Source organism: Clytia hemisphaerica, unplaced genomic scaffold (genome assembly GCF_902728285.1).
Source record: "Clytia hemisphaerica strain Z4C2 unplaced genomic scaffold, Clytia hemisphaerica genome assembly, whole genome shotgun sequence".
In the NCBI taxonomy this organism is placed as follows: domain Eukaryota; kingdom Metazoa; phylum Cnidaria; class Hydrozoa; order Leptothecata; family Clytiidae; genus Clytia; species Clytia hemisphaerica.
In genome coordinates, this window is record NW_027103734.1 from 1,408,670 (window position 1) to 1,435,850 (window position 27,181).

The 27,181-nt window shown below is 35.8% G+C and overlaps 1 protein-coding gene across 1 annotated transcript; it reads right to left on the minus strand.

Annotated features, from left to right (window-relative positions):
• Window positions 1-418: 418 nt before the first annotated feature.
• On the minus strand, window positions 419-17,190 carry LOC136805096 (glutamate-rich WD repeat-containing protein 1-like). The gene is made up of 13 exons (XM_067061659.1): window positions 17,066-17,190; window positions 9,508-9,567; window positions 8,717-8,745; window positions 7,992-8,069; window positions 7,691-7,759; window positions 6,138-6,243; window positions 4,617-4,720; window positions 3,019-3,186; window positions 2,858-2,901; window positions 2,636-2,774; window positions 2,086-2,210; window positions 1,295-1,571; window positions 419-1,029 (listed from the first exon to the last, which is right to left on the minus strand). Exons 1-13 carry the CDS (start codon window positions 17,091-17,093, stop codon window positions 925-927), a joined length of 1,332 nt encoding a protein of 443 aa, XP_066917760.1. The 5' UTR covers window positions 17,094-17,190; the 3' UTR covers window positions 419-924.
• Between the last annotated feature and the right edge of the window lie 9,991 nt (window positions 17,191-27,181).

Here is a 27,181-nt window from a genome sequence, read left to right on the forward strand (position 1 = left end):
AACTCCCTAAATATTACTTGGTTTAGAACGACCTTCGTTATCAAATTTTGATTACTCGGAGCATTGCCCACGCTAAAATGACTCATTTTGTTCGAGAAAGAATTTTCAGGGAATGTAGGAAAAGCTTTTCAGTTCCTATTATGTTGTGCCTACGACCCATTCATTAGTTCCAACAAAGGAGTGCTTAGTAACATGGTCAAAACATCTTTTTGATAGAGTGGATAATAGTGGATGACGATGAAACTTGGAATACTCGAGGTCAACAATATTTTCCTCATTGAAGAAAAGAGGAAAAGAATTACATAGAGCCGCTGACTGAGAAAAATCTCAAAACGTAATAATAGCTTGTTGATCTATGGGGCAGAAAGTTTTTTCTTAGTTCTTATCGGGATAGCAACAAGGTAATGAAAACTGTATAATGAAATTTCTTTTCGTATTCGATCTCTTCTTTCTTGAACAATCTTTTTCGCGTGATCAGTATCTTCACAGCCCTGCTTGTTATGTTTGTTATAAAAAAGCGGGGAACATTCTTCCACGATACCCGAAACACATTTTCTTATACTATAATAATATATTGTAAAGTATGAAAGATTGTTTACTCGCTTTTCGAAAATTCATTCAAAACCAAAATATAACCCCCATTCAACACTTGAGCATTGCCACGCCCATCTCCAGATGAATGGTAAAAAATACTGATAAAAATAATATAAAATCTAGGATTGAATAAAATGTGTATACCTTATCATGCCAATTTGTTGGTTAATATAAGCCCGAAATAACTGTAATGCCTGGCTTTGGGAACTTAATATTAAATGTTTTTACATCAGTGTAACCTTTCTGTGTATTTCCAAAAAGTCCGTCATTTGATTGGAGTGCCTTTACAGCTATAACTTGCACCTAATGCTCATCCAATAACACACATGACTATACACTTATAGTTTTAAAAATGTTATAACCACTAGCAGCGGTACTGATTAATACTCCTGGTAGTTGTTTATGCCAGTGAATTTCTTTAATGTCCGTCTGGCCCTGAAGCAAACGAGAAAAGGAAGATCTTTTTTTTTGTGTGGATATAACAACTGAATTGAGGTTGAGGTTCAGAAATTATATAATTTCCACCATTATAATATGGAGGAATACTTTTGATTTTCCTTAACAATCGCTATTTCAAAATGGAACATTTTCTTTCCTAGTGATCGATTTCCTGCTTGGTTATATATTTTTCCCAAACCTGGTAACGGTACTATTGCTCATAGAAAGGAGAACCATGGTTCCTAAAGTCGGAGAATCTTACCATGTGAATAAAGAGTAGCTGTGGTGGTAAATCATTAGTCGTTGATAAAGCTTGTTCATTTTCTTCGTCTTTTTCGACAGCCAGATCCCAGATAGTGATTTGATGGTCGTCACCTGATGCTGCGAAAACTGTACTGTCGGTCGGATGCCATTCTACTGATGTGACGGGAGCATTGTGATGTTTGAATGTCGCAACTGGTACACCATTCTGAAATTGTCTCAAATCCCATACTTTAAGCATTCCGTCATCTCCACCCGATAAAATGAAAGGATCGTGCCTAAAAAGCAGACATTGTTTTTTTAAATATGTTTAAAATGAAGAAATTATAGAAGTACTTAGAACACTTTTCACTTGAGTAAACCAATGAAATTCAGCCTTTTTCAGAAGGAAGTATGAAAATATCTTTTAACTAAAATTTTGAGATCGAAATTGAAAAAAATGGCGACATTTAAACTGACGTTCTATTATCTAATTTGGGCTCTACTTTCTGAACCGTGAGACACCTCGTGATTAAAAACCTAAATTTTAAAATTTATATAAGATTTAGCTTATATTCACTAGAAAGTTAGGCGAAACTTTTGGAGAATATTTACAACGTGCCTTCAGTAAAGTCTACTCAAAACATCGAGCTTTTTGAAAAGGAGAATCATAGAAAAGGGCGGGGAGATTCATAAGTAACCTATAGTTGTTAAATGTGGTAACAGGTGGATTTAAGTTATTTATTCAAATGATATCAAAATTTTAAAAAAAAGTCTTCACTTCCACGATTATGCACGCAGTCAAACACATACCTGTTCCACGAGATGACATTAACATCAGAGTCGTGTGCATTTGCAGTTAACATACATGCTTTTGATCCTACTGCACGTGCATCCCATATACGAACTGTTTTATCCACAGAACATGATGCGAAAACCTAAAGCAAAAACAATGTAAAAAAAGCATATCGGAAGTTTACCATGAATCATAAGAATTACGTCTGACTTCGTTTCGAGAGATTCTTCTTCTCCCCTCATCTGGTAGGTCGATAAACTCAAAAATAAGCACTTCAAGATTAGAATTCATTAAGTAGAAAGTCTAAAAACATGTTTCACAAAATCACCATTCTAATATGAATGTCTTTTAGCATAGTATTGCTTTTTATAGACTATATGTGACGCTTAGTGTTCCGGTGGTGGCCATTAGGGAAGCCCAAAAAAAATTTAGATGACAATTACTTGCCATCTCAATCTGAGCACAAGCGGTTGACATAATTATACAAACGAAAAAGAATGAGTTCTAGTTTCATAGCTCAAATAAAAATTTCTCCTTTGGTCAATTTTAAAGTCTGTTTTGACATACGTTGTTTTCGTTTGGACTCCATTGAATATCCTCAACAGAACCAGTATGTGCGTTCAATGGTCTCTGATCCACATTCCACGTCCCTGAATCTCGCAACTGCCATAAATGAATGTTTCGATTGCATGACCCTGTCGCTAGCCTAAAAAAAAACATGATTTCTTTTAAAGTCTAAATTTCTCGATTTATACTTTTTAAAGATTGTACAAAACAACAACAAATTACCTTCCAGGTGTCGCAGAAGACCAGTCCATTGCAAATCCTTCAGCCTTATAAAAAATTAAGAGATCAAATTTTAAATCATTTATCGATTCGTTAAAGACTTTAATAGAAAAAGTCATAAGATTTTTAAGACCATCTTAAACACATCTTAGTCTAGGTATTACCTGATGACCAGAGAAATGAAATGTGTGCTTTGCTGAGTTTGGCGCAGTTTGATGTTGCGCTACTCCTGGCAAGTCAAGGCTTTCCATTCCTTTAGTGTTGTCCCAAACATACACTGTTCCTGTTTCTGACCAAGTTGCGCAAAACTGTTTATTATTGATTGTAGTTTGCTAGAGATAGAAGAAATCAATACGAGTTGAATCATAACAAAAAAGAACAAGCAACATGCTGAATGGACCTACCTAATGATTAGCATCAGATGAAAATAAGAAAAAAGTGACAATAATTGTACAAAAATTCAGAATGGAAAAATAAAGCTTGTGTGTTGAATATTGTAAAATGGTCATGGGCATTGATTGCCATTTTGCATCATTGTGCAAAAATCAGAAAAAAATTATGAGTCAACATTGAGAAAAGCTATACTTTCTTATTTGGTTAAAGGGAATTTCCCCAAAATACGAAAATCCGTTTTTTAAGGCGAATGAGAATTTTCCAGGAAAAACCACTTCAGCCATTCTTTAGAGAATCTTGCCCTCCATCTTTGTACAAAAAATCAGAAAAAAGTAATGACAGGATTTTGCATAAAGTCCAAAAACCCTATTTTTAGGCAGTTTTTGGCCCAAATTTGCCCAAACATATTTTTTTTCGAAAATCAGGCTCCGACACATTTTAGGCATTGCCATTTTGCATCATTGTGCAAAAAATCAGAAAAAAATAACGAGTCAACATTGAGAAAAGCTATATTTGCTTATTTGGTTAAAGAGAATTTCCCCAAAATACGAAAATCCGTTTTTTAAGGCGAATAACAATTTTCCGGGAAAAACCACTTCAGCCATTCTTTAGAGAATCTTGCCCTCCATCTTTGTACAAAAAATCAGAAAAAAGTAATGACAGGATTTTGCACAAAGTCCAAAAAACCCTATTTTTAGGCAGTTTTTGGCCCAAATTTGCCCAAATATATTTTTTTTCGAAAGTCGGGCTCTGACACATTTTAGGCATTGCTATTTTGCATCATTGTGCAAAAAATCAGAAAAAAATAACGAGTCAACATTGAGAAAAGCTATATTTGCTTATTTGGTTAATGGGAATTTCCCCAAAAATACGAAAATCCGTTTTTTAAGGCGAATAAGAATTTTCCGGGAAAAACCACTTCAGCCATTCTTTAGAGAATCTTGCCCTCCATCTTTGAACAAAAAATCAGAAAAAAGTAATGACAGGATTTTGCACAAAGTCCAAAAAACCCTATTTTTAGGTAGTTTTTGGCCCAAATTTGCCCAAATAAATTTTTTCTCAAAAATCGGGCTCCGTCACGTTCTGGGCATTGCCATTTTGCATCATTGTGCAAAAAATCAGAAAAAACTAATGAGCCAATCCTGAGAAAAGCTGGTAACAGACGGACGGACGGACAGACGAACGAACGGACGGACGGACGGACGGACGGACATGGGTTAATTTATAGAACCTCCACCGGGGTACCCGGAGGTAGGTCCAAAAAGAAGAGCTAGTATCCTTGTTTTTTAACTTGATCTGAAAGGAAATGGTCTAAATGCTTTGTCCAAGAAAATTCGAAAGACATTACAGAAGTGCAACATCGTTTTACCCTAATTCTGTTGACACCACCAATATGATTAATGGAGACAGTTCGAAGATGGGGTCCATCACCTTCATTCTCGTCTTCGTCTATATAACTATCCTCTGAATCACCTGAAATTGAAATTATTTTGTCCTTAAATTTCACACATAGCTAATCATTTCGATTTGTATCTTTAGTTTAAAGGAAAATATGATAACTTTATATGATGAACAAAAAAATCAACTGTTATTAGATTATTTTGATGACTTTATATAAATTCTGCTGAGCTTTTTAAACTTTATATCTATTGGTTTGTCGGTTCTCTCTTTTTTGGTATAAAATTCTCATTTCTTGACAGAATGTTTGGTTGGGTTGGTTTGTATATTTAGAAAAATTCAAAAAAAAAATATCAATTTAAAAGAATAGCAGCAATAGTATGAAAATGCAGAAAAATACAAAAACAACTCGAGAAATTCAAGAAAAACCGTTTTTCCGGCGATTCTCGTCTGTTCTGGCGATTTTTAGAAAGTTCCGGCGACCAAAATCAGTTTCATTGAAAATTCAACCATGCTTAATGGTCATAAATAATGTTTTTGTTTGGAAAAACAAGATATAAAACTATTTCCGGCATATTTCCGTCATTTTCGGCCAGAAAAACTTTTCCTTGATCAAAATTCAGAAAAAACAAGCTACATGCTGAATGGACCTACCTGATGATAAAAGTTAGATAGCAATAAGGAGAAAAATGAAAACAATCAATCAATCAGAAGATATAGCGTTTAGCAAAAATGCATAACACATTAAATTTCATCATTGATTGTTGATGAGGGAGAGGGAAGGGGAGTAGGGAAATAAAAATAGAAAGTTCTGGTTGCAAAAATCAGTTTTATTGACAATTGAATCATGCTTGATGGTGGGTATTGTTAATATCAATAATGTTTTTGTGCGAAAAAAAAAGAAGTATAAGGAAAAAGTTCAATTAAAATCTCCAAAAACGGCGATCTCCGGCATATTTCCGGTATTTTCGGCCGGAAAAAAAGTTTTCTCAAAAATCAGACTCGACTATGCTTTGGGCATTGCTAATACACATCTCTGTGCGAAAAATCAGAAAAAACTAATGATGAAATCTCGAAAAAATTCCAAAATATCGGTTTTTCCGGCATAATTCCGGCATTTTCGGCCAGAAAAATTGTTTTTCGAAAATCGGGCTCCTTTACTATTTGGGTACTGTCGTTTTGCATCACTATGTAAAAAAACTAATGAGCCAATCCCGAGAAAAGCTGGTAACGGACGGAACGAACGAAAGAACAAACGAAGGTTAATTTAAAGGACATCCAAGGTAAGTCCAAAAACGGTATGATTATAGAATTATTAGTCTCTTTTTATGTTTCATTTTCATTTTATTTAATATTTTCAACAATTGTTCTCTTTGAGGTCAGATCTCTGATCTTAGCCATATATAGTTTTGACGGGAAATATGATTTTATTGTCCAAAATACGAAAAAGTGAACAACAACAAAAAAACAAAAACAAAAGATGCATACTTACTGTCTTCGCTTATTATTTTGGTTAAATTTGACATTTTCATTAACAACAACTGGTTTGGCTTCCCTTCACTCTGTGTCCCACAAACCATGTAACACGTCATTGGAAACTGAATATAAACAATACATCCATCTTTAATTTTAGGTATAACAGTAACATGACATGGCTTCACCCCACTTTTTGAGTACCCCCTTTGAAGCATGGTGCACCCAACGAGTTAAGTCCCCTTGAGAAATTGCTTTGAGTTAGGTACCCGATAATTCAGCCGATAATTTTTTTGAATTGACACTTTTTGTTCTTTTGTCATTCCTAAATAATCTTAATGATTTTTGGGGCGGTTTGTTATTATGCTAAAATAATGGCGGCTGTCTAAATCAAAACAGTCACATTTGAAAAATATAGCTAAAGATGACGTGCGTGGAAAGAAACGAAAATCGCAATTGGATGCGAAGCTGGGCGCAGGGGTAAAAAAATTCAATAGTTTGAAATATTCAATTTGGAAAATATACACAGCCCCAGAGCCTCCATCAAAACAGCTAGGTATGAATAGGCAACCCCAGGGGGGGGGTACCAAGTCAGTGTACTGGACCATAGGGTACTAACTTGATTTTTGGATTTTTTCCCAAAAAAGGAGACCACCACCCTTTTTAGTACACTGTACTAACTTTCTTATACGGTCGGGGCTTTGACACCACCCTTTTAGTACAGTGTACTGACTTTTCTCCATGGCCGGATTTTTGATACCACCCTTTTAGTACACTGTACTAGCTGTTTTTTGGATCAGATAAGTTTAGAAACCACCCCTTATAGTGCATTGTTCTAATTTCTTCTTGACCAGATAAGTTTAATTACCCCCGTATACAAAGGTTTTGAAGCATTTTGCTAAGAAAAGCACCAAATTATATAAAAGGAAAGATTTGAACATTAAAATATTTGAATCCTTGTTGTACAAACACTGAAACAATGAAACAGACAAAGTCATTCGAATACAGTGAGATTAGCTGAAACTAGCACGTCAAAACACTCAAAACCAACTTTGAGAATTCTCTGGGTTTGTGTGTTTTTACCACTGAAATTAGTACAATGTACTAACTTCTCAGTGTGTATCAATTCAGAACACCACCCTTTTTAGTACAGTGTACTAACTTTTTTAATGTATTTTTCTCAGAGGACCACCCTTTTAACTCAATTTAACTTAAAAAATACACCACCCCACCAGCTATGCTGGCCCATAGCTGGTGGGGTGGTTTTTTTTTTAAGTTTTTACACTGACTCGGTACCCCCCTGGCAACCCTAAAAAATTGCAAAATATTAGCCCCCAATCCCTAACCTGGCCTAGGTGCCCTTCAGATTTCTGGGGGGCGGGCTGACACTATGAGCAATTTAACAATTTGAGCTTTGTTCTAGAGCTGTCATTTTCTCATTTGAAAGCAGTTAAGTACAATATCTTTAGGCATAAAAAACCCTTTCACCAAATAGTACATGGTTTACAATTTATTAGAACATTTCAATAAAACAAACCTGCAGACACCTTAAGTCAATTCATGGAAACAAACCTCTGTTCTGACATCGCCAAGATTATCAGGTACCACATCAAAGCTTAAGCATGGAGCCCCAGTCTGTGCCTGAAAAGAAGAAAATAAATACTGTAGATGTGTTAACTTTATAAGAAGGAGGAATCAGCCACAACGTTTAAAAATGTATTTTATTTTTTCGTACAAAATTTGCCTTTATTCTAATTTTCAAACACGCAAACTTTTCAAAATAGTGGATGTTTGGAAAAAGTTTTTCCAATTCTGTGCTATAAAGACAACCGTAGTCAAACAAAAAAGAACATCAAATAACAAAGTAACATACTGCATGATACATATGGTAAGCACTTTTGTCAAAAGTCAATTCATCACCATCTTCTATTGGATCTCCAGGAAAGTAGACCTGAAAGAAATAAGGTTAATATTATCCTGTTGGAAGGATTCGCATAAAAACTCTTTTGGGACAGTTATAGTTAAAAATCTTTAATCATGAATATTGCCCTTATGTATTACAATGAAGTGAATACAGTTGCTCTCGTATTGTCTTCTGACCAGCCACCAGAACCGTTGGAAAACCAACGGATCCGGCGAGACTCAAACTCACAACCATGCCATTCGCGGGCATATATTTGCTCTACCATTAAGCTACGGGTCCATCTGGAACCCGAGGACTCAATTGCCACGTGGTAGAACAGGAAGTGAATTCTTGTCTACTGACTGGTCAGAGACAGTGAATTGGGAGAAATTATCTCCACATTGCTAGTGTGTTGGAATCCACCAACTACTACACTAACGGAAGGTTTGGGCATGCGACCACAGATATTAATCATGGTGGCTGGTCAGAAGACAACATGAGAGCGATTGTATTCACTTCATTGTTAAAAATCTTTATTTTTCAGTAATCAAATCTGGTCTCTTAAGGATATTTTGAAAGTTCTGAAAGAGTGCAATATGAGAAATATTTTACGAGTTCCGAGATTTTCCTTAATTAAAATATAGAGTATTCTGAAAAGAAATTTTTATACAAGAAAACTATTCAAATTATAATACCTTCTCCTCAGGTTCTTTTCCGTCTTCATCTATAAAGAGGGCCAAATTGAGGAAAAAATTAATAGCAAGTAAGTTATCCCTGGATAACTTCCCTTATTACCCTTATTACTCTCTGCTTGATACTCAGCAATTAAGGGAAGGTAATTGTTGAGTATCAAGCAGAAAGGCAGCCAAGTTGAGCTTTGGTTATAAAAAGGGGAGCTTAATCTGAATGATAACACCTCTTTCAGGTTAGGTTAATGATCTATGTGATTAATTTTTATGCACAAGCTCAAAATCGTGTGAAAGGTTAACCCACTTTAAAGAATTTTTAAGAATTTTCAATTTAAAAAGATGTATTTCTTTAAAATACACTGAACTCAAGAAAATTTACTTGAAAGAGAAACTTTCTTGTGGTACACCCCCTAGTATATTGCCAAAATAAAATGGTTGTAAAAACAGGTATTTCATAGGTATTGATAGCTTTTGAATTTGGTTGGTAAAGTTTTTGTAAATATCATGAAATGCTGCAAATTGTAAAATTAAGCGACATTAAGTCGACTTTAAATTGCACATTTTTTTGTAAAATTTCTCATTTTAGCTAATTACTACATTTCTTTTACAGTTACTTGACAAAAGATTATCCTCACCTCCCTTAATTATTTAAGTTACACAAGTCTGTTTACTGTATTTCAAAAACGTCTGAAGTTAAACGGACAACTGTAATAACTGAGACAGTGTTTCAGAGAACCAGGTGAAACAAGAGAAACAGGAAGAACAAAGGGACTTTTTAAGAAACATCAATCGCTCACCATTTTCGTCCATTTCTTCATCCTCGACTTCATCTTCTTCTTCGTCTTCCATTTCTTCTTCTAAAAAACAATTTGAATTAATAAAATAAATTGGTAAAAAAATTGGTAGTTCAAATAACAAATTCTCAGAAAGATAACATTAAACCATTTTATTCAAAGTAATAACTAAAACAGACTAAAAGTATGTTTAGTTCTGTGAAGTCACGATACTAAATTCCAATTTAATGGACGTATTTAAAAGTAGTTACTCCTACATAGAATTCGGTTTTTTTTATATTGATCTACATGAGAAGAAAAAGCTCATTCGCTAGATTACCAATCTACCTGGCTTCTAGGCTAAGGATCTAGCCTCTGCACTTTGCTAAAAGTCAGCTCATCCAATCTAGTGCTAAACCCTGTCCTCCTGGCACATGTGTAACATGCTTAAATATTCAGGATTTCCACCCCCCCCTTAGCTACTCAAGCAGTCACATGAAATTCCCCCTCCCATCCCCTCCTATTTATGTTTGCAAGTTTCTGCTTTTTTTTTCTGATTTTTCAAGGTTGCTGGCAAGGACAATGTCAATATGTACCCTGCAGACTTTGTTCCCAGGTTTTTCTCAACACCTTGTTTTTTACCCAGAAACAGGCGATTAGGGTTATACCAAGACTTTTGGCTATACTATTGTCATAGTTGTTTGTAGATTGTTTTCCTCCAGATAGTCAGTCAAATACCACATACTTACACTTTGTATCAAACAGTATACACAACATGTTAAAGGCAACATACCCTTGCCTCCCTGTCTGTCAGCAGGCCTTTGACTTTTGATTACATCGAGTTATGTCTCGTTGGGACAAGATTGTCTTGTTGGGACAAGATGCCTTTCCCCCTGCTGGTCAACAGTCCTTTGACCTTTCCCTGCCCAAGCATTCAAAAAGTATGTACGCTCAAAAGTAAGCAAAATTCGACCCCCCCTTGTACGCTCGCGTACGCTTTGAGAGTAGCCCTTCCAAACTCAAATTGTTTCACTAAACTGCAAATGGTTTGAGTTTGTTTACCTAAACAAAGAAGCTATTGCATTGCTAATTCGATTTCTAGGATCTTACACTTCTCCGCTTAATATTTTGAATTTGAATGCCTGAAGTCACAGCAACCAATTTCAAAATGGTAGCCTAGCTGAAGAAAACATTAAAGCTTAGGGCTTATGAATGCGTGCACTTAGTGAACTAGCGTGAACAAGGTGTAGTGCTTGGTTAGAAAAATGGTTTAGCAAAACAAAAAATCAAATGGTGCAGTCTGTTGGCTAAACCCTCGGTTTAGCGAAAAAAAAAAATACAGAAAAAAGACTGTTGGCTTTGATCGTCTGTTTTGGAAAACTTTTAAATGAATCAATGCATTCGCTAAACCCTCTGTTTCACTTTTTTGGGTTTTTGGCTAAATGGTATGCATCCTTTGTTTCGAAATGATCAATAATACCAATGCACCAACACTTAAACACTTTCCAGCTTTTAATTGCACTGTTCGAAAAAGATAACCCCAATTTTAGTAAAAAGTTTAAGATTTGATGTTTCACAGAAAAATGCTACCAAGGGGTATTTCCAGTCCCATATCTTCCGAAGGACTTTTCTGTTTGCCTTCAAATTTGACAACCTTCTTTACCTAAGGCTAATCTACCACTGGTGTAAAGATGAACATTATAGCAGAAGTAGAAAAGAAGTTCAAGTTTTGCAATCACAAATTTAACCAAACAATTAAATTTAATTAACAAATTTAACCACTAAAAATTGCGAAGTTTTCAACCAAAAAAACATTCAAATATAGTGCAGTTTGCGTGTTTTGAAAGTTTCATGTGCGTACTCCGTCTTCGTGGAATTTTATAATGGCATGAAAACAGAATATGCTATGTCTTTAAGAACAGATTTCTAAAAGGCTTCCGTTGTTCTGTAAATATTTCTTTTTGGATTAAAAAATTGTATCTTTTATTGATCTAATGATTATAATATTTCTTTAAGATGCTTTGCTGTCTTTTTAATCTTTGTGTAAACTTGCATATGTTTTGCATATTTTCCAACAAAATCCAACCACGGCTTTTTCGTTCCTGTATTTTTGCATACAATTCAAGATAGCGGATGGAAAGGCGAAAAGGTCTATTGCATTCGCTCGAATCAATCTTTGTCTCGTTCATTACTTAGGCACTCGCTCTTATCTGATTTTCAAATGGCGTATTGGTGGCAACCCACGCTAAAGCTCTCAAGCTCTATAGAGGGGTGGGTTAATTTAATTGCATTGCAATCAATTTATATCAAACATAATCGAATCTCAATCGAACGTAATCGAACAGTTAGTAGAAGTACTTAAATTTGTGAAGCATCTTTAGGTAACTTAGAACAAAAGGAAATAGCAAAAGAACAAAGAAATTACCCATTTAGTCGCGCGGCTGAGGTCGAAAAACGTTTCGTTTCGTGATACATCTTTTAGATTCCAAAAAAAACAACGAAAACTCGCGAATTAGTATGTGTAGATTACAAAATCAAAAAGTTTCCACGATATTATCGTGCAAGTAACGAGTAATTGGCGATTTTTTTGCGTTTCCAGGCAAAATTGGAAGGCCTGGAAATTCATGATTTTTGGGGGGTCTTCAATTAAAAAAAAGACCTATATCACATGATAGAGCTCTTCAAACTGAGCAAAAAAGTGTATTACACCAAAGTCCCAACTTCTCTAGATCAAAATTTATTGGCCTATTTGTGGTAAAAAACTGATGGAAAACAGGGAATTTCCCCACAATCTGCATTAATTTATGCAAAATTAAACACCTTTTTGAGATCTTTGAATGATGAGTTGTAGTCTGAGTAAACGATTCTCAAGAATCTTTTATATAGATTGTTGATTTTATCCTCTAGAGCCCTGCTATGAAACATCAATATGAGAGGACAGTAATTGAAGTGGCATTTAATGAAAGCATTCATTAAGTGTTTCTTTTTTCCTAAACTGAGATAATGTGCTAATTCTGGCTAAGGCGGTTATTTTCAAACTAGCTTTCTTGCAAAGATTTTCTATATGCGATTCAAACGTCAAGAGATTATTGAAGGTTACTCCAAGAATCTTTGACATTTTGGTATTGAAAACAGTCTCTTTTCTAATATTTAGATACTGTAGAGCAAATCGTCAATGATGTTAACTTTTAGCTGACATTTGTCAGCATTGCCAACCATTTGATTAATTGAAAGCCATGTAAAGATTTTTTCTGCTACAGAGCTTAGTTTAACACTTACTTCAATCCAGGTCGGAGCACTAAACATAGGGTGTCGTATCGTCTGCATAATTCGCAACCTTAGTATCCTCAATGATGAAAAAGAGGTCAGAGATATAAATATTGAAAAGCAGAGGGACAAGGATGAATCCCAGTTACTCAGTTTGTTGCCTACTTTTGTCCTTTGTTGCCTGTTTTCTAGATTACTCTTGACTAACCTAGTGGAAAGGTCATTGAATCCGTATGCACTGATCTTTGCTACAAGTAATTTGTGGCACATGCAATCAAAGGCCTTAGAAAGATCGATGAGCAGTGCCCCGAAAATGTCTTTCTTGTCATTGGCTAGCTTCCAGAGCTCTTCCATTGGGATAAGAGATGTTTGGGTGGAATATTCTTTCCTAAAACCACATTGTTGTTCATCAAAGTATTCTGATATTTGAATATTTTAACACCGTCTGGATTTCTCTTGCTAATATAATTTAATTTATAGAAGTGTATTTCTCAGGTCTATTGACCTCTATGAAACAATCTTACATCTTTACAATTTATAGATCTTATCATTCCATTTGTTTGTCAATTCTAGTTTGAATTTCCCTACGGACAGTGCATTTACAACATTGGCTGCCAAACCGTTCCAAGTATCAATGCTCCTATAGTAAAGTGAATTCGTTTGGTATCCTCTAATGTCGTCTTCAGCTAAATTCCTCTTTAATTCGAGATTGTGCTTACGTCGAGGTCGATTTCGAAGAACAAGCTTCTGACATAGGGAAGATTTATCATAGACATTAAGATGTCTAAAGATTTCCACCATGTTCCCGATTTTACGCCAGATCTTGAGGCTGGGTTGGTTCATGACTTGTAAACGTTCTTAATATGAATGGTTTCTATAACCACCGAGTGCGCGGAGCATCTCGGAAGAAAGGAAGTCGAAGGTCCTGTTAATCAATCCAACGATCGAGTTAGCCTTCTTGATCTTGGTGTAGATGTGCTCTTCGAATTTTAATAATCAATAATCACTCCAAGATCCTTCTCTTGATCGACATGTTCTAGGACAGAGCCAGCAATCTCAAAAGGATGTGCATGTTGAATGTTCCAGAATTTCCCTAGTGTAAACATGTGGCACTTGTCAGGATGGAATTTCAACAACCAGTCATCAGACCACTTTTCCATTGCCTCAATATCGTGCTGAAGTCTAATTGCATCTTCAGCGTTATTTATTTCTTCAACCAGCTTTGTGTCATCGGCAAAGAGGAACATTTCTGAGTTGGTGACTTCAGCTAGATCATTGATGTAAATAACGAAAAGAAGTGTACCTAAGACACTTTCTTGTGGTACACCACTTTGCACCTGGCATTTCTTAGATAACTTTCCATTGACCTTCACATATTGGTAACGATCGGACAAAGATGCTTTCATCCAACCAAGTAACCTTCCTCTGATACCATACGCTTCGAGTTTTCTTAGTAATCTGCGATGTGGAACGGTGTCAAAGGCCTTTGGGAAGTCCAAAAAAATTACGTCAACAACCTTATCATTGGATATCCAGTCCGCACATTTGTTTAAGTAGTGAAGAAGTTGTGTCACTCTGTTGATCGCTTGCCCATGAACCCACGTTGTTTGGTTGGATAGCAATTTCTCATTTGTGAGGTGTTCCATTATTTGTTTCTTTAGGATTCTTTCCATTAGTCTACACGCAACTGATGTTAAACTAACAGGCCTGTAATTTTCTGCAAGGTTCTTTTTTCCTTTCTTGTAGATCTGGGACACATGTAGAGTCTTCCAATCATCAGGTAGCTTATTTTCTACGAGGGACTTGGAAATGATAGTATGTAAAGGACCGGCTATATAAAAGGCTAGCTTTTTTAGCATGACTGGGTGAATCTCATCAGGTCCTAGCGATTTATTAGAATTCAAACCTTTCAGTTCCTTTCTGACCATGTCGATTGTTAGATCGAATGCTACATTTGTGTCTGTTTGTGATGGAAACTCAGGTAGTGATCCAGCAGGTTCATTCGTAAAAACACTGCAAAACTGATCCTGTAGGATGTCAGCTTTATCCTCATCAGTAAAACGAATGATGATTTATCATTTGGATCAAGGAGAAGAGGGGAAATTCCCGATTTGGTCTTCATTGAGTTCCGGATATGCTTCCAAAACTTCTTAGGGCTTCTGTTTGCTTGACCACAAATTCGTTCTTCTAGTCTTCTTCTTTCTCGTATGAGAAAGTAACCTTGTTTCTTGCGATGAAGGCGACGTTTTTCTTTTAAGCTTTGTTGAATATCTTGATTGATTGCAAAACTTTCCTTTTTTCCGTAACCATGTTTTCCCTTAGTATATGAGGAACGTACTGATTCCTAAGCTCAAATAATTTATCTCGCAATATCTTCCAGCAATCATTTAATACGTTTGCATTTCCTGCTTTTTGATGGAAACCTGTAACCCAGTCAGAGTTCTCAAGATGTCCTTTTATTGCTTCAAAATTTGCCTTATTTTAGTTATAGTTTTAATTAATGCATTCTGTTTCAAGGTAACATTCGAAGGTAAATGATAGAACACTGTGATCACTTTTATGAAGTGGTGAAAGATAGGAGATGTTGCTGACCTGGCTTTCTTCATTTGTCAGAATCAGGTCAATAAGTGATGGCGTATCAGTACCTCTAGCTCCCGTTGGCTCATTGACATTTTGGTAAAAGAAGGAGTCTCTTAAAAAAGCTTTGAGAAATTGTTCGTCTTCCTTTGTGTCGTTGTGAGGAGTTGACCAATTTTCCCATTTATCTAGGATATAGGTACTTATCTAGGCATATTTTTTATTCTAAGCTAGCAACATTTTCTTTCTTCTCCAAATTTTTCATTTCAAAACAAAGTCGCATGCTCAAGTTATGACTAATAGATGTAATAATACAAAGTGGTTTCTTTTTCCAAAAATCAGCACTTTTGGTGGGTGGAAGGGTGGAAAATCTTAGCTTTTGTAAAAAATATCTTAAATAGGAACATTTTAAGGCTCTCTTTAACTAAAAAACGGGATTTGATATGTAAATAGACCATTAATAATAAGCAGTGGAATCTGCCTGGAAACTTTAAAATGCAATAATTCAATACTGCATTGATGAATCTTTCGGAAATTTGGAACACAGTTAGAAAATACCTAAATAATAATTGATACATGCGACTTTTTTTAGTTTTAATGTAAAATAAAAGTCTCTAAAATATTCTAACCTTATAATAAAAAATATGCCTAGATAAGTACCTATATCCTAGATGAGAGTATATATTTGTAAAATCGATAAATTTGTTCCTATTTAGGCAGTTAATCCTGACTGAAAAACATTCATTTTCTCTTCCTCAATCTTTTTTGGTAGCATCCTCCAGTTAGGGAAACCATCCAGGATCCTGCCATTCTATAAGCCAGCAAAAACTAAATGCCATTTGTAAACTTAAGTTTCTTACCATTTTCCATCAAAAACAACCAAAAACATTGCTACTTCCCAAAGCTGGAGACCAAAACAAATTATTTTCCAAGATTATGGCGCTCTTTGGATCTATTGTTATGGCCATCTAAAATGGTGGAAAGAGTTGCGGAAAGACAGGGGCGCCCGCTAGCTTCGAGGGTGGTAACGCCAAAACGCCCAATATGATCTTCCAACAAAAAGCAAGTTAGTTACCGCGCGAGTTACGTCATACACTCCACCGCAGCGCACAACGAACGGTGTTTTAGTGAATATCAATAATTATAAGAATATCTTATGTGCTTAAATTCAGTAAACTTTGAGTGCTTTATTGAATATTAAGAAGATAAGAAGATAAAAAATGCGCTGGATAATTTTCATTGTAACAGTTTGGTCAATCATTTCTAAAAGTTTGAAAAAAATTTTCCGACGCAAAAAAAAAACTTCAGCCAATTAAAAGCACAGTGTGCTTATATTTACTATGTTTCCTACATCGTCTAGGCTAAAAAAGTGCAAAAAGACACGAACGTCATTTTTTAATGAGTGTTGTTATGATTTTTTAGATCGCGGTCGCGTACAGGAACTCGCCAAATGTTACTAACTGTCCTCTGTCGTTGACACCACCATGGTCATGGATGATGTTCTATGATCTTCTAATCTTTTCCCTTCCTTCTGCTGCTTCCTCCTCGAGGACCTCTTTAACGACGTCTTGATATTGTCATTAGGCACTTGGACATTAGCAGAAGTGGCTGCAGCATACAATTTTTTATATTTTCCTCTTTCAATTAATTTTTCATTTTTCGATTTTTTCAGAAAAACTCAGATTTTGATAAATATGATAAATAGAATAATTAGGCATAAAGAGAAATTTCTTCTCACCTTTAATAACTCCATCGTCAGTAGCCATATCAGCAAGTTATTTGCAACAAAGTGAAAAAAAGAACTCCTTTCTTGCTTCCCCTCTAAAAATCTAAATAATATTCAATATTGTTGACGTTAAAAGTGAAAGTTGGTTTTGAAAAGCACATGTTTTTTTAACATCATCCTAATAAATTGCAGAGCTGAGTTACAGCTAAAATTACTTAATTAACATTTCAATTCTTAAAATTTTTACAATGGTTTTCAAATTTGAAATAATATAAACAATTTTTAATTATCTTATTTTAGATTAAGCTGAAAAAATGCTCATACTATTTTAAAAAATATTAACTTTTTGAGTCTTGAAAATACAATTTTCATTCTTAAGGCTTGTCTATACTATAACCTTTAAACTTTCCTGTAATTAGATGTAGCTGGGCCTTTAATTTTTCCGCTTCGTTGTCGTCAAAGAGCCGGGACCGTGGCCGAGGCGGGCGAAAAGTGACCAAAAGAGCCAGTGCAAAATAAATTTCAAAATGTAAACAAAAATCTAGTCAACCACTACATACAGCTTGTCCACTCAATCAAAAATGAGCCAGGAAGTCTGAAAAGGTAAGAAATACTGCATTCTTTGGTTTCTGGAAACTACATAATGCCGGGCAGGGGGTTAACAACTGAAAACCTGTCCTGTAGCTGTAGCTGTATTATTATGGTAACAGGATAGGACCACTGACCTTTATATATCCAAGCTATACTATCCGCCATCTTTGATTGGAGTTTTTTTGGAATTGGTACCCGAGAAGAAGCCATTGCAATGTTAAAAATTAACGTATAACATGCATTTACACTCTGGCTATTCTTATTGAGTAAAAGTACAGCCATTTGCCATTTTAGGCCAGACGTAGCCTGGATATCCAGCCCGTAAACTTTTTTTTGATTTTGATATTTCTTATGTTTACGGTCTGGTTTACCTAGATCGTCTGCATTCTGATCTGAGGATGATTATGCAGATATTCTGATTGGTTGGGTCTAAGCAAATCAGAGATATCTGAATGATGGAGCGCGTATAAGAAATTATGCGAGCTGACTTGAATAGCGACTCCAGAAGTCATGCAACTTTCGTTGACGTCAAACCAAATGTTTCATTTTTCCGTGAACTTTGAACCCTTGGAACTTCTTTTCTATGTATGCTAAAGCGTTACGGGTTTTACTAAATGAAAGCCCGTAATCTTAGCTTTCCAGCGGTATATAACACTGTGGACACGGGCTCGACGGCAAATTGGTAAAATGCCGAACGTTTTGCAACATTTTGAAAATTGTTTGCCGACGGGAGAAAAACAATTTGCAACTTTCAAAGAACAAATGTGTCAGGAAACGGAGGAAAATGTATTTGGAGGCTGAAACTTTGTATGTTTATCAGAAAAAGGGTGAGGAATTCAAAAATCACAATCGCTAATTCTAGTTCTTTCATTTTCATGTAGTTTTTTTAACTTTTTTGCTTCTTTAGCATGGGAATGTCCCAAAAAAAAGTTTTTATTTCTGCCGAAATGGATTTTCTTTTTATTTGGGGGTTCTCCTTTCAGAAAAACTTATTCTTTACTCATAAGTTTTTGTTCCTCCATTTCCAGAGGCCCCTTGAAAATGGGTCCTACCACCTTTTTTGACTCATTTCAACCTTTTCCAAGCTATTTTCTTCAAAAACAAAAATAAAACAATGCAATGTCTTCTTTTTTCAAAAAAAGATATATCTTTCGTTATTTTGATAAATATACTAAATATTTTACCAACATTTTTATATAATAATATTTTAACACCATCAAAGAATTCTTCCTCCAAATTTGAGGTCTCTAGCTACACTAGAAAAAGAGATATGCAAAATTTAAGAAGCATGACTGGAAAGTTTCTTTTTTTTCTTTTTTGACACATTTTTCGAATTTTTCCAAGCTATTTTCCTAGCCTTTTTTTTGACATTTTTAGTCAATTTTTGACACTAAAATTTGAATATCTTTACAACCACTAATCCTCTGGAGGCCTATGACCCCTCATTTTCTTTCTTTTTCAAAGCTCTACAAGATAGGATAGATTTTGAAAAAAAAATTAAAACTTAAAAAATCTTCTGGAGTTGCTAACTTGAAGTGTCCGGCAAAGTATTTGGATGGATCGCGCAGGCGATCAGCAAGGCGTGTATGCTGCTTTGCAAATCTCCCTGATTTTTCTTCCTCGAAGCAAATAACAATAGAATGCCTAATTATCTCCCTTGGGTGTTTGACCACGCATCCAAATTTAAAAATATCAGTAATGGTAGGGAAGAAGTGGGAAGATCAAAACATGGGCATTTTTAGATGTTCTGGTTGTTTTCTTTCCAATTACTTGCTTAGGTATTCTTGTTTTAATCTTCTTAATGACTTGGTTGCACCGTGTAAAGAACTAAAGGTATATTTATTTTGCTTCAATTCTTCTTTTCTGTTTGCCAATTTTGTAGTGCTGTTTTGGAAGTTTTGTTTTGATAATTTTTTTACTCCAAAATTCACTTTGCACTTTCTGTCTAACTAACAGACTTTCCACCACACTGTCTATATTTTATGGTCAAGGCTACCATAGACCTTTTTTCAAAGAGGCCACCCTGTTGAATAATTATGTAGTCCAGAAGAAAAACAATGATACACCCATGCATAATTATTACAATATGCATGAAACAGTAATTATACTTTGCTGTATCATTGTTTGTATGGCTGGACTACATAATTATTCAACAGGGTTGCCTCTTTGAAAAAAGGTCTATTATAAAATTATGCATGTCATTATGTGCATATATTTATTTGCAGCCATGGGATTCATGCAGGAAAATCTGTCAACAGGGGTTCACCTGATTTCTAGGTGAACCAAGCTCTATAATTTTAGAACTTTGACTGGCTGAGGTAAAACTTATTTTTTCTAAAATTTTGAGCTTGGATAGCCAGGCTAGGCCAGACGGTACTATCCAGACGATCTCAATCAAACGGAATCGACCATCGAACCGATCGAACCAAATCGAACGCAATCGACCGCAATCGACCGATTGAAATTCGATTGTTGAACGCAATCGAATCTCAATCGAACGTCAAAAATTTGGGGTAATATTCGATTGGTCCAGACGTAATTAATCGAACCAATCGAACTGTATTTTTAATCGAACTTTGTCGAACTTAATCGAACCTTGTTAGCCGATTAATGTCCGACTAAGTTCGGTTGTCGAACTTTAATCGAATACTCACAAATTCTCAAAATACAAAGTTCGATTAAGTTCGATTACTGAAATCAAACTTAATCGAACTTTTTTTAAAGAGACCTCAACAGTTTGATTAGTTCAATTACATTATTCGAACTTAATCGAACTAATCGAACTTAATCGAACTTTGTCAAGTTTAATCAAACAAAAATTTGAGAAAACCCGAGCAACTGAAGGCTGCTCCACTTGCGCGTAATTCCATTGCACTTTTTGCCGGCCTTTGACGACACTTTGAGGAACTTTGAAGCACCCCCGCTGGTGCAGGCGTGTACCCTCACATCCCTCCTGACCAGTGGGCACCGATCAAACCTCCCGCAACCACGGCCGGGACCCCCAGGGGCCGTCCACGGTGGTACCCAAATGATGAGGTCATTTTCCAATTTTTTCCAAATTTTCGCCAATTTTCCAATTTTCCAATTTTTGCCGGCTTTTGACGACGCTTTGAGGAACTTTGAAGGACCCCCACCGATGCAGGCGTGTACCCTCACATCCCACCTGACCAGTGGGCACCGATCGAACTCCTCGGAACCCTGGCCGGGACCTCCAGGGGCCGTCAATGGTGGTACCCAAATAAAGGAGGTCATTTTTCCAATTTTGACCAATTTTCGCCAATTTTCAAGCCTTTCCAAGCTTTTTAAAGACTTCAGAGCACTGATGGAGGGTGCTGGCTTTGAGGGAGAGCAAGCAGAGGGTATCCGAAGGGCTATGGGGGGCTGCGGAGGGCTGTAGAGGCCTCAATTGGTCTCACCGGCGATTTTTCCTGGTGAGAAAGGGGTGTAGCAGCCTCAATTGAGGAGGTTATTATTGGCAATTTTTACCGGCTTTTGATGGCACTTTGAGGAACTTTGAAGGACCCCCAATGGTGCAGGCGTGTACTCTCACACCCCCTGACCAGTAAGCACCGATCGGACTCCCCGGCACACCGGCCGGGACCCCCAGGGGCCGTCCGCAGTGGTACCCAAAGGAGGTCATTTTTTTTCCAATTTTGACCGATTTTCAAGCCTTTCCGCCTTTCCGAGCCTTTTAAAGGCTTTGGATGACTGATGGAGGGTGCTGGCTTTGAGGGAAAGCAAGGCAGAGGGTATCCAAAGCGGTCCGAAGGGCTGTGGAGGGCTGTAGAAGCCTCGATTGGTCCCATCGGGGCTGGTACCCAAAGGAGGTCATTTTTTGTAATTTTGCCAGCTTTTGAAAACATTTTGAGGAACTTTGAAGGACCCCCAATGGTGCAGACGTGTACCCTCACATCCCCTGACCAGTGGGCACCAATTGGACCCCCAGGACCTCGGCCGGGACCTCCAGGGATTGGTTTGATTGTTGTTTGACTGGTCGATCGTTGATTCCGTTCGATTGAGATTGTCTGGCTTTATTCTTGCAGCTTCCCAACATCCAAGCTCTCAAACATCACAAGCTGAATGAAATTACTTTCGATTTCCCGTAGAAATTATGCGATGAACAATCCGGGGGTCAATAAATCGACGATCGAACGTAATCAAACGCAATCGAACATCAATCGAACGCAATCAAATATCAATCGAATCTGAAAATTGCGGTAATATTCGATTGAGATTCGATTGCGTTCGACAATCGAATTTCAATCGGTCGATTGCGTTCGATTTGGTTCGACTGGTTCGATCGTCGATTCCGTTCGATTAAGATCGTCTGGTATTATAATCGAACGTTCGATTGTGATTGAAGTAATCAATAATGATCAATAATAATAATCGAAGGTGATCAGTGACCACTTATCGATTCTATCGGTGATCGAATACTCACTCAACTCCAAATCATCATCATGGCATTTTCTTCGATCATTTTCGATTTGTTCGATCGTTTCGATTACTGTTCAATTACTTTCAATCACTTTCGATCATATTGAATGCTTTCGATCATATTGAATACCTTCCATAGAACTGTTCATACAAAAATTACGGGAAACGCATGTTTGGACTTTGTACCCTATGCTGCACGCAAGCACTTAAGCTAAAGTCCTGCAAAAGCAGGACATAAAGTCCTGCAAAAGCGGGACAAAAATCAGTTTTTTGAAGTTTGCAAAAAAACGCCACATAGAAGATCTTTCAAATTCAGTATGTGAATAGAGCAGTAAAAAATACAACTTTTCTATTTTTCCTTTTTTTTGCAAAAGTTCTAGGAATGAAAATAAAGGTATAATGATAATTGAATACTATCCACTGATGATCCACGGCACTATCGTAAAGCTAGAATCGCTTCACGTAGGTACTCTTTGCTTGAGAAAATGATTGTCAAACTGAAGTTTTTCACTCGCACGGGCCTTCGCAGGCGTTTTGCGAGCATTTTCCGCTCAATCCTCAAACCGCGCTAAAAATGGTAGACCTAGCTGTGATAGATCATTTCGATGGAAGTTGTTGGAATGTTTACAAGGCTCTTGAAAGAATATCGTTTGTTTTATTGTCAATGATGACAGTGCCGTTATAAATTTTGTTAGATCAGACATATTGATGTTTGTAAGTACACTTTATAGTTTTGATTCCCATTGAAGAATCATATTCTGGTTTTCATGTTATTAGATGCTGTTTTAGAGCTTTAGAGCTAGCCTGCCTTGATTGTGTCGGATATATGTTTCCTGTAGTAAAGCGACGGAATCTGAAACTGAGTTTATCTCATCCACTAAAATATGAGACTGAGTTTATTTTGTCCAATAAAAACAGGCAATTTACGCGCGAAAACCACTTTCGCTTTCTCTAACCAATCAGAATACGCGATATGGGTTATTTGAGGAAACCCAGGGCGAGCACACTCAAAATGGCAGGAAGGTGAAGGTGATTCTTATGGCTTCTTTTTGTGGTTTGGTTTTAGGTCAATGTTTTTGGTTTTTCCAAGGTATCTATGTAATCAACTGGTTATCAAAGTAATCAATTGGTTATCGAAAGTAATCAATAACAATCAAAGTACTCGAACGGTAATCGAGTCTTCAAAGGGTTGTTAAGAAGGTGATCAAAGACTCACAATTTTTTTGAAATTTTGGTACTCGAAATTTGATTGTTAATCGATAAATGGTCATTCGATTACTTCGACCATTATAGATTACTTCGATCATTATCGATTACTTCGATAATCGAATTTATCGATTAATACTGTCTGGATTAGGGTACCACTTTTCAAAAAACTCCGATCAAAGATTTTGCTTTGCCGGGATTGAGAAACTTGGTCCAGGGTATATAAAGGTCAGTGAACAGGACAGAAACCAAAAACCAGGAAGAAAACCAGGCACCAAATTGGCCAACAATTTGAGAAAAAGGAAAAGGCTAAAGAATCTTCTAAAGAAAAAATTAAAATGCCCTTCGTCTGCGTTTTATGCCATTTTCATTTTAAAGTTGAGATTTGTTAATTTTCGTGCATTTTGCCTTACACGTTCTAGCTCATTTGCACAGGGTCGGAAAAAATCGTTGAAACCGTTGCAAATGCACACCCCGTGCAAATGCAAGGATTTCCGTGACTGTTGGTAATATGATATAAATACCAGACAGTACCAATCGAATACGTTTGCTTGTGATCGAAGTAATCGATAATGATCGATAATAACCGAAGGTGATCAGTGACCACCCATCGATTTTATCGGTGATCGAATACTCACTCGGCTCCAGATTATGTCATTTTCTTCGACCATTTTTAATTTGCTCAATCATTTCGATTATACCTCCGTTCATCTAGACCTTTTTGCCTTTCCATCTGCCATATTGGATTGTATGCAAAAATTATGGTGGCCGAATTGCCGTGGTGAAATTCCTTTAGAAAGTATGCAAAACATATGCAAAAAGGAAGTATCAATATAAAACTTATACATAATTGGCATTATATAAGTATGATGTCTGTAAGCTTTGTTACACCAAATAGTTTTTAATTATTCTGAATGAGATATGCCTTTAGTATGAATAGATAGAACATGTCAGTAGGAAAAAATCGGGAAGGCCAGTTTTCAAGATATGAATCTAATCAATTATTCTATTTTCTTTATGCTGACAAAATGACTAATTTTGACAGAAATAACAATATGATGATGAAATAGAAATTTTCTCAAACCAATTTCAAAAGATTTTGTACTGCTAATTATTTTTCAATGCCAATAATACAAAAGGATAGAAATTGCCACCATAATCAAGCTTCAAGAGCGTCGAAATGGTTGTTTTACGCATTGAGCATATGGCTCTAAACAGATGAGACAGGGGTGAGCTTTCTCTTCAATATGATATGTTCAAATTTGGAGAAATGGAAAAAGCTCAATAACCCAAAATTATCTGGTTGCTGGTCGTGGTCACCGGTTGTTGTCGCCATTTCTGGTCAATGTTTAGAAACTCCCAGATTTTGACCTTTAATAAAATACCTTCAGAATGATTTTTTGACAATAACGAGTCTTTTTTAAGTACATTCTTATTCAGAATAAAAGACTGTTTACTTTTTGGGAATAAAGTTGTGTAACCACTCAAATCACACATCTTTTCACTGGTAAAAATCTCAAATTATAATAAGCGGGGGGGTTGGAATAAAAATGTCCTGGGTGAAAATTTTATGAAAGGAGGCAAATACAGCAGAATTAGGACAAAAGAGGAAACTTTCAAAAACATTTACCCCAAAATTAATAAGCAGGGGGTTGGAATAAGAATGTGCTGGGTGGAAAATTTTTGAACAATTAATTAGCGAGGGGACGGCTATTAGGTACCCAAGAGTACCTGTCATTTTGACATTATCATATATGAAAATATTGGTAAAATATTTTGTACTTTTAGTTATGATATATTTATAGATATGGAAAGTTTTTTGACAAAATTATTGACAGGCTACTTAAGTCTGATACCTGCAAGCTTTATTACACCAAATATTTTACTTGTAGCAAATGAGATGCCTTTGATATAAATAGATAAAATTGTCAAAAGGCAAACACTGGGAAGGGTAGTTTTAGAGCTACAATACTGTACTTTAAATATGTTGACTTTAAAATGACTTATTTTTAGGAAATAATAATCTGATGGTCAAATATAAAGCTTTTTTAAATCAATTCCAGCAAAGGTTTTGTTACCTATAAATTTCATGCTGATAATACAAAAGCATAGAAATTGACACCCTATTCAAGTTTTGATAGCATTCAAATGGCTGTTCTACACGTTTTGCACGTGGTCTTATTATTACTGTAGCTGAAACAGGTTGAGCTTTATTCTTCAATTTTTCACCCCTCAGAGCCACCATTCTCAACCTGTTACCTTGTTGCCCTTGTTCCCCCTTTTACCTATTTTCAAAAAAAGATATCTTTTGTTATTTTGATCAAAGTACTAAATACACTCATTTTTTTAATAAGCATAACGTTTATAAGCATACTGAAGCTCAAATTTCCAGAAAAATAAAGCATATGCTAAGCATATCTTGAGGCTCAGCCAAAGAAATTTTTAGAACCATAATTTATAATAATATATGTATAATGCATATCAAAACTGGTAGTACTGTATTATACAGAATCCAAATTAATCCCTATATAATATGAAAAAGCAAGAGAGAAAATGTAGCAGCAGTCTGTTTTTGAAACATGAACAGTGAACACAACACTATAAAGATTCGAAATCATATGGTAAACATTCGAAAACAAGAGAATGTCTTCATTTCTCTCAAGATTAAAGAGAGGGGATAATGCGCTTAATTACCCCCCCCCCTTCATAATTTCTTTACCAAGCATAGGGTTAAGCATAAGTCGAGGATCAAAATTGAGCTTTACTTAACCCTTTCTGGGCGCACGGGCCACTGGGTGGCCCATGAATCGTGTTACTATATGACGCACGGGCAACCGGGTGGCACATAGCTTTGTAAAAGATTTTAACAGTTCTCGCGCCAAAATACAATAACATGGTTTTGAATAATGATTTTGAGATAAATTTCCCGTAACCTGCAAAAAACCGCTTTTCGATATCTTGTTTACAACTAGAATTATAAATTTTCAATGTTTGTTGTAAATTTACTCAGGCTAAATCTGTAAGGGAAAAATTGCTCAAAAATTTGGACAAAAAATCACTTTACTCAGATTCTTGGAAAGCTTTTGACATGAAATTCTTTTTACCCGGTCAGTAATTAAAAATTCTCTAAATCATATTAAAAGTTCAAGGCGTAAAGCAAATGCCTTTTACTCTATTTCTTTATTCAAAGTCAAAAATTTTGCCTTTCCGAAAAAAAATCTGCCGATTTTTCGGTCACGTGACCAGGTGTCAGCCATATTTAAAGATTTTTTTTTGGTATTTCAAAACCCCTATTACATGTGAAAAAAAAAGAGGTATTACTTATCGTGATATCTTTTATCAATCACTTTCTATTGCAATTTTAGTGAAGAAAATCAAATTTTTGTTTGCGTCATATAGCCGTGAAATCATGCGTCCGGAAAGGGTTAAGCATAGTGAGCTTCAGCCGAAATTTACCGTATGCTTATAAAAAAAAGAAACTGTATTTTACCAATATTTTCATATGATAATATTCTAATATTATCAAAGAATCTTCCCTCCAAATTTCAGGTCTCTAGCTACACTACACTAGAAAGAGAGATGTGGAAGATTTTTTGCTTTGAAATAGAATGTGGTATATATGGCTTGTAAAAGGACTTTTTTCAGGTTTTGATCCTAGATATGGGTTTGTAATCCTTTGAAGGTTGGATGAACTGGTCAAAATGCTAAGAGTTTTCTTACGGTGTGATGGGATGTTTTTGATAGCTTATTACAATTTTATAGAGTATCCTAATTCCACTTTTTTCTATATGAACCAAATACCTATAAAGGAGCATCAAAGTTAGGTTAGGAAAATATTTTAAGGTTTTTGAGTTTTTCTAACAATGTGATAAAAAGTTACCAATTTTCAATACA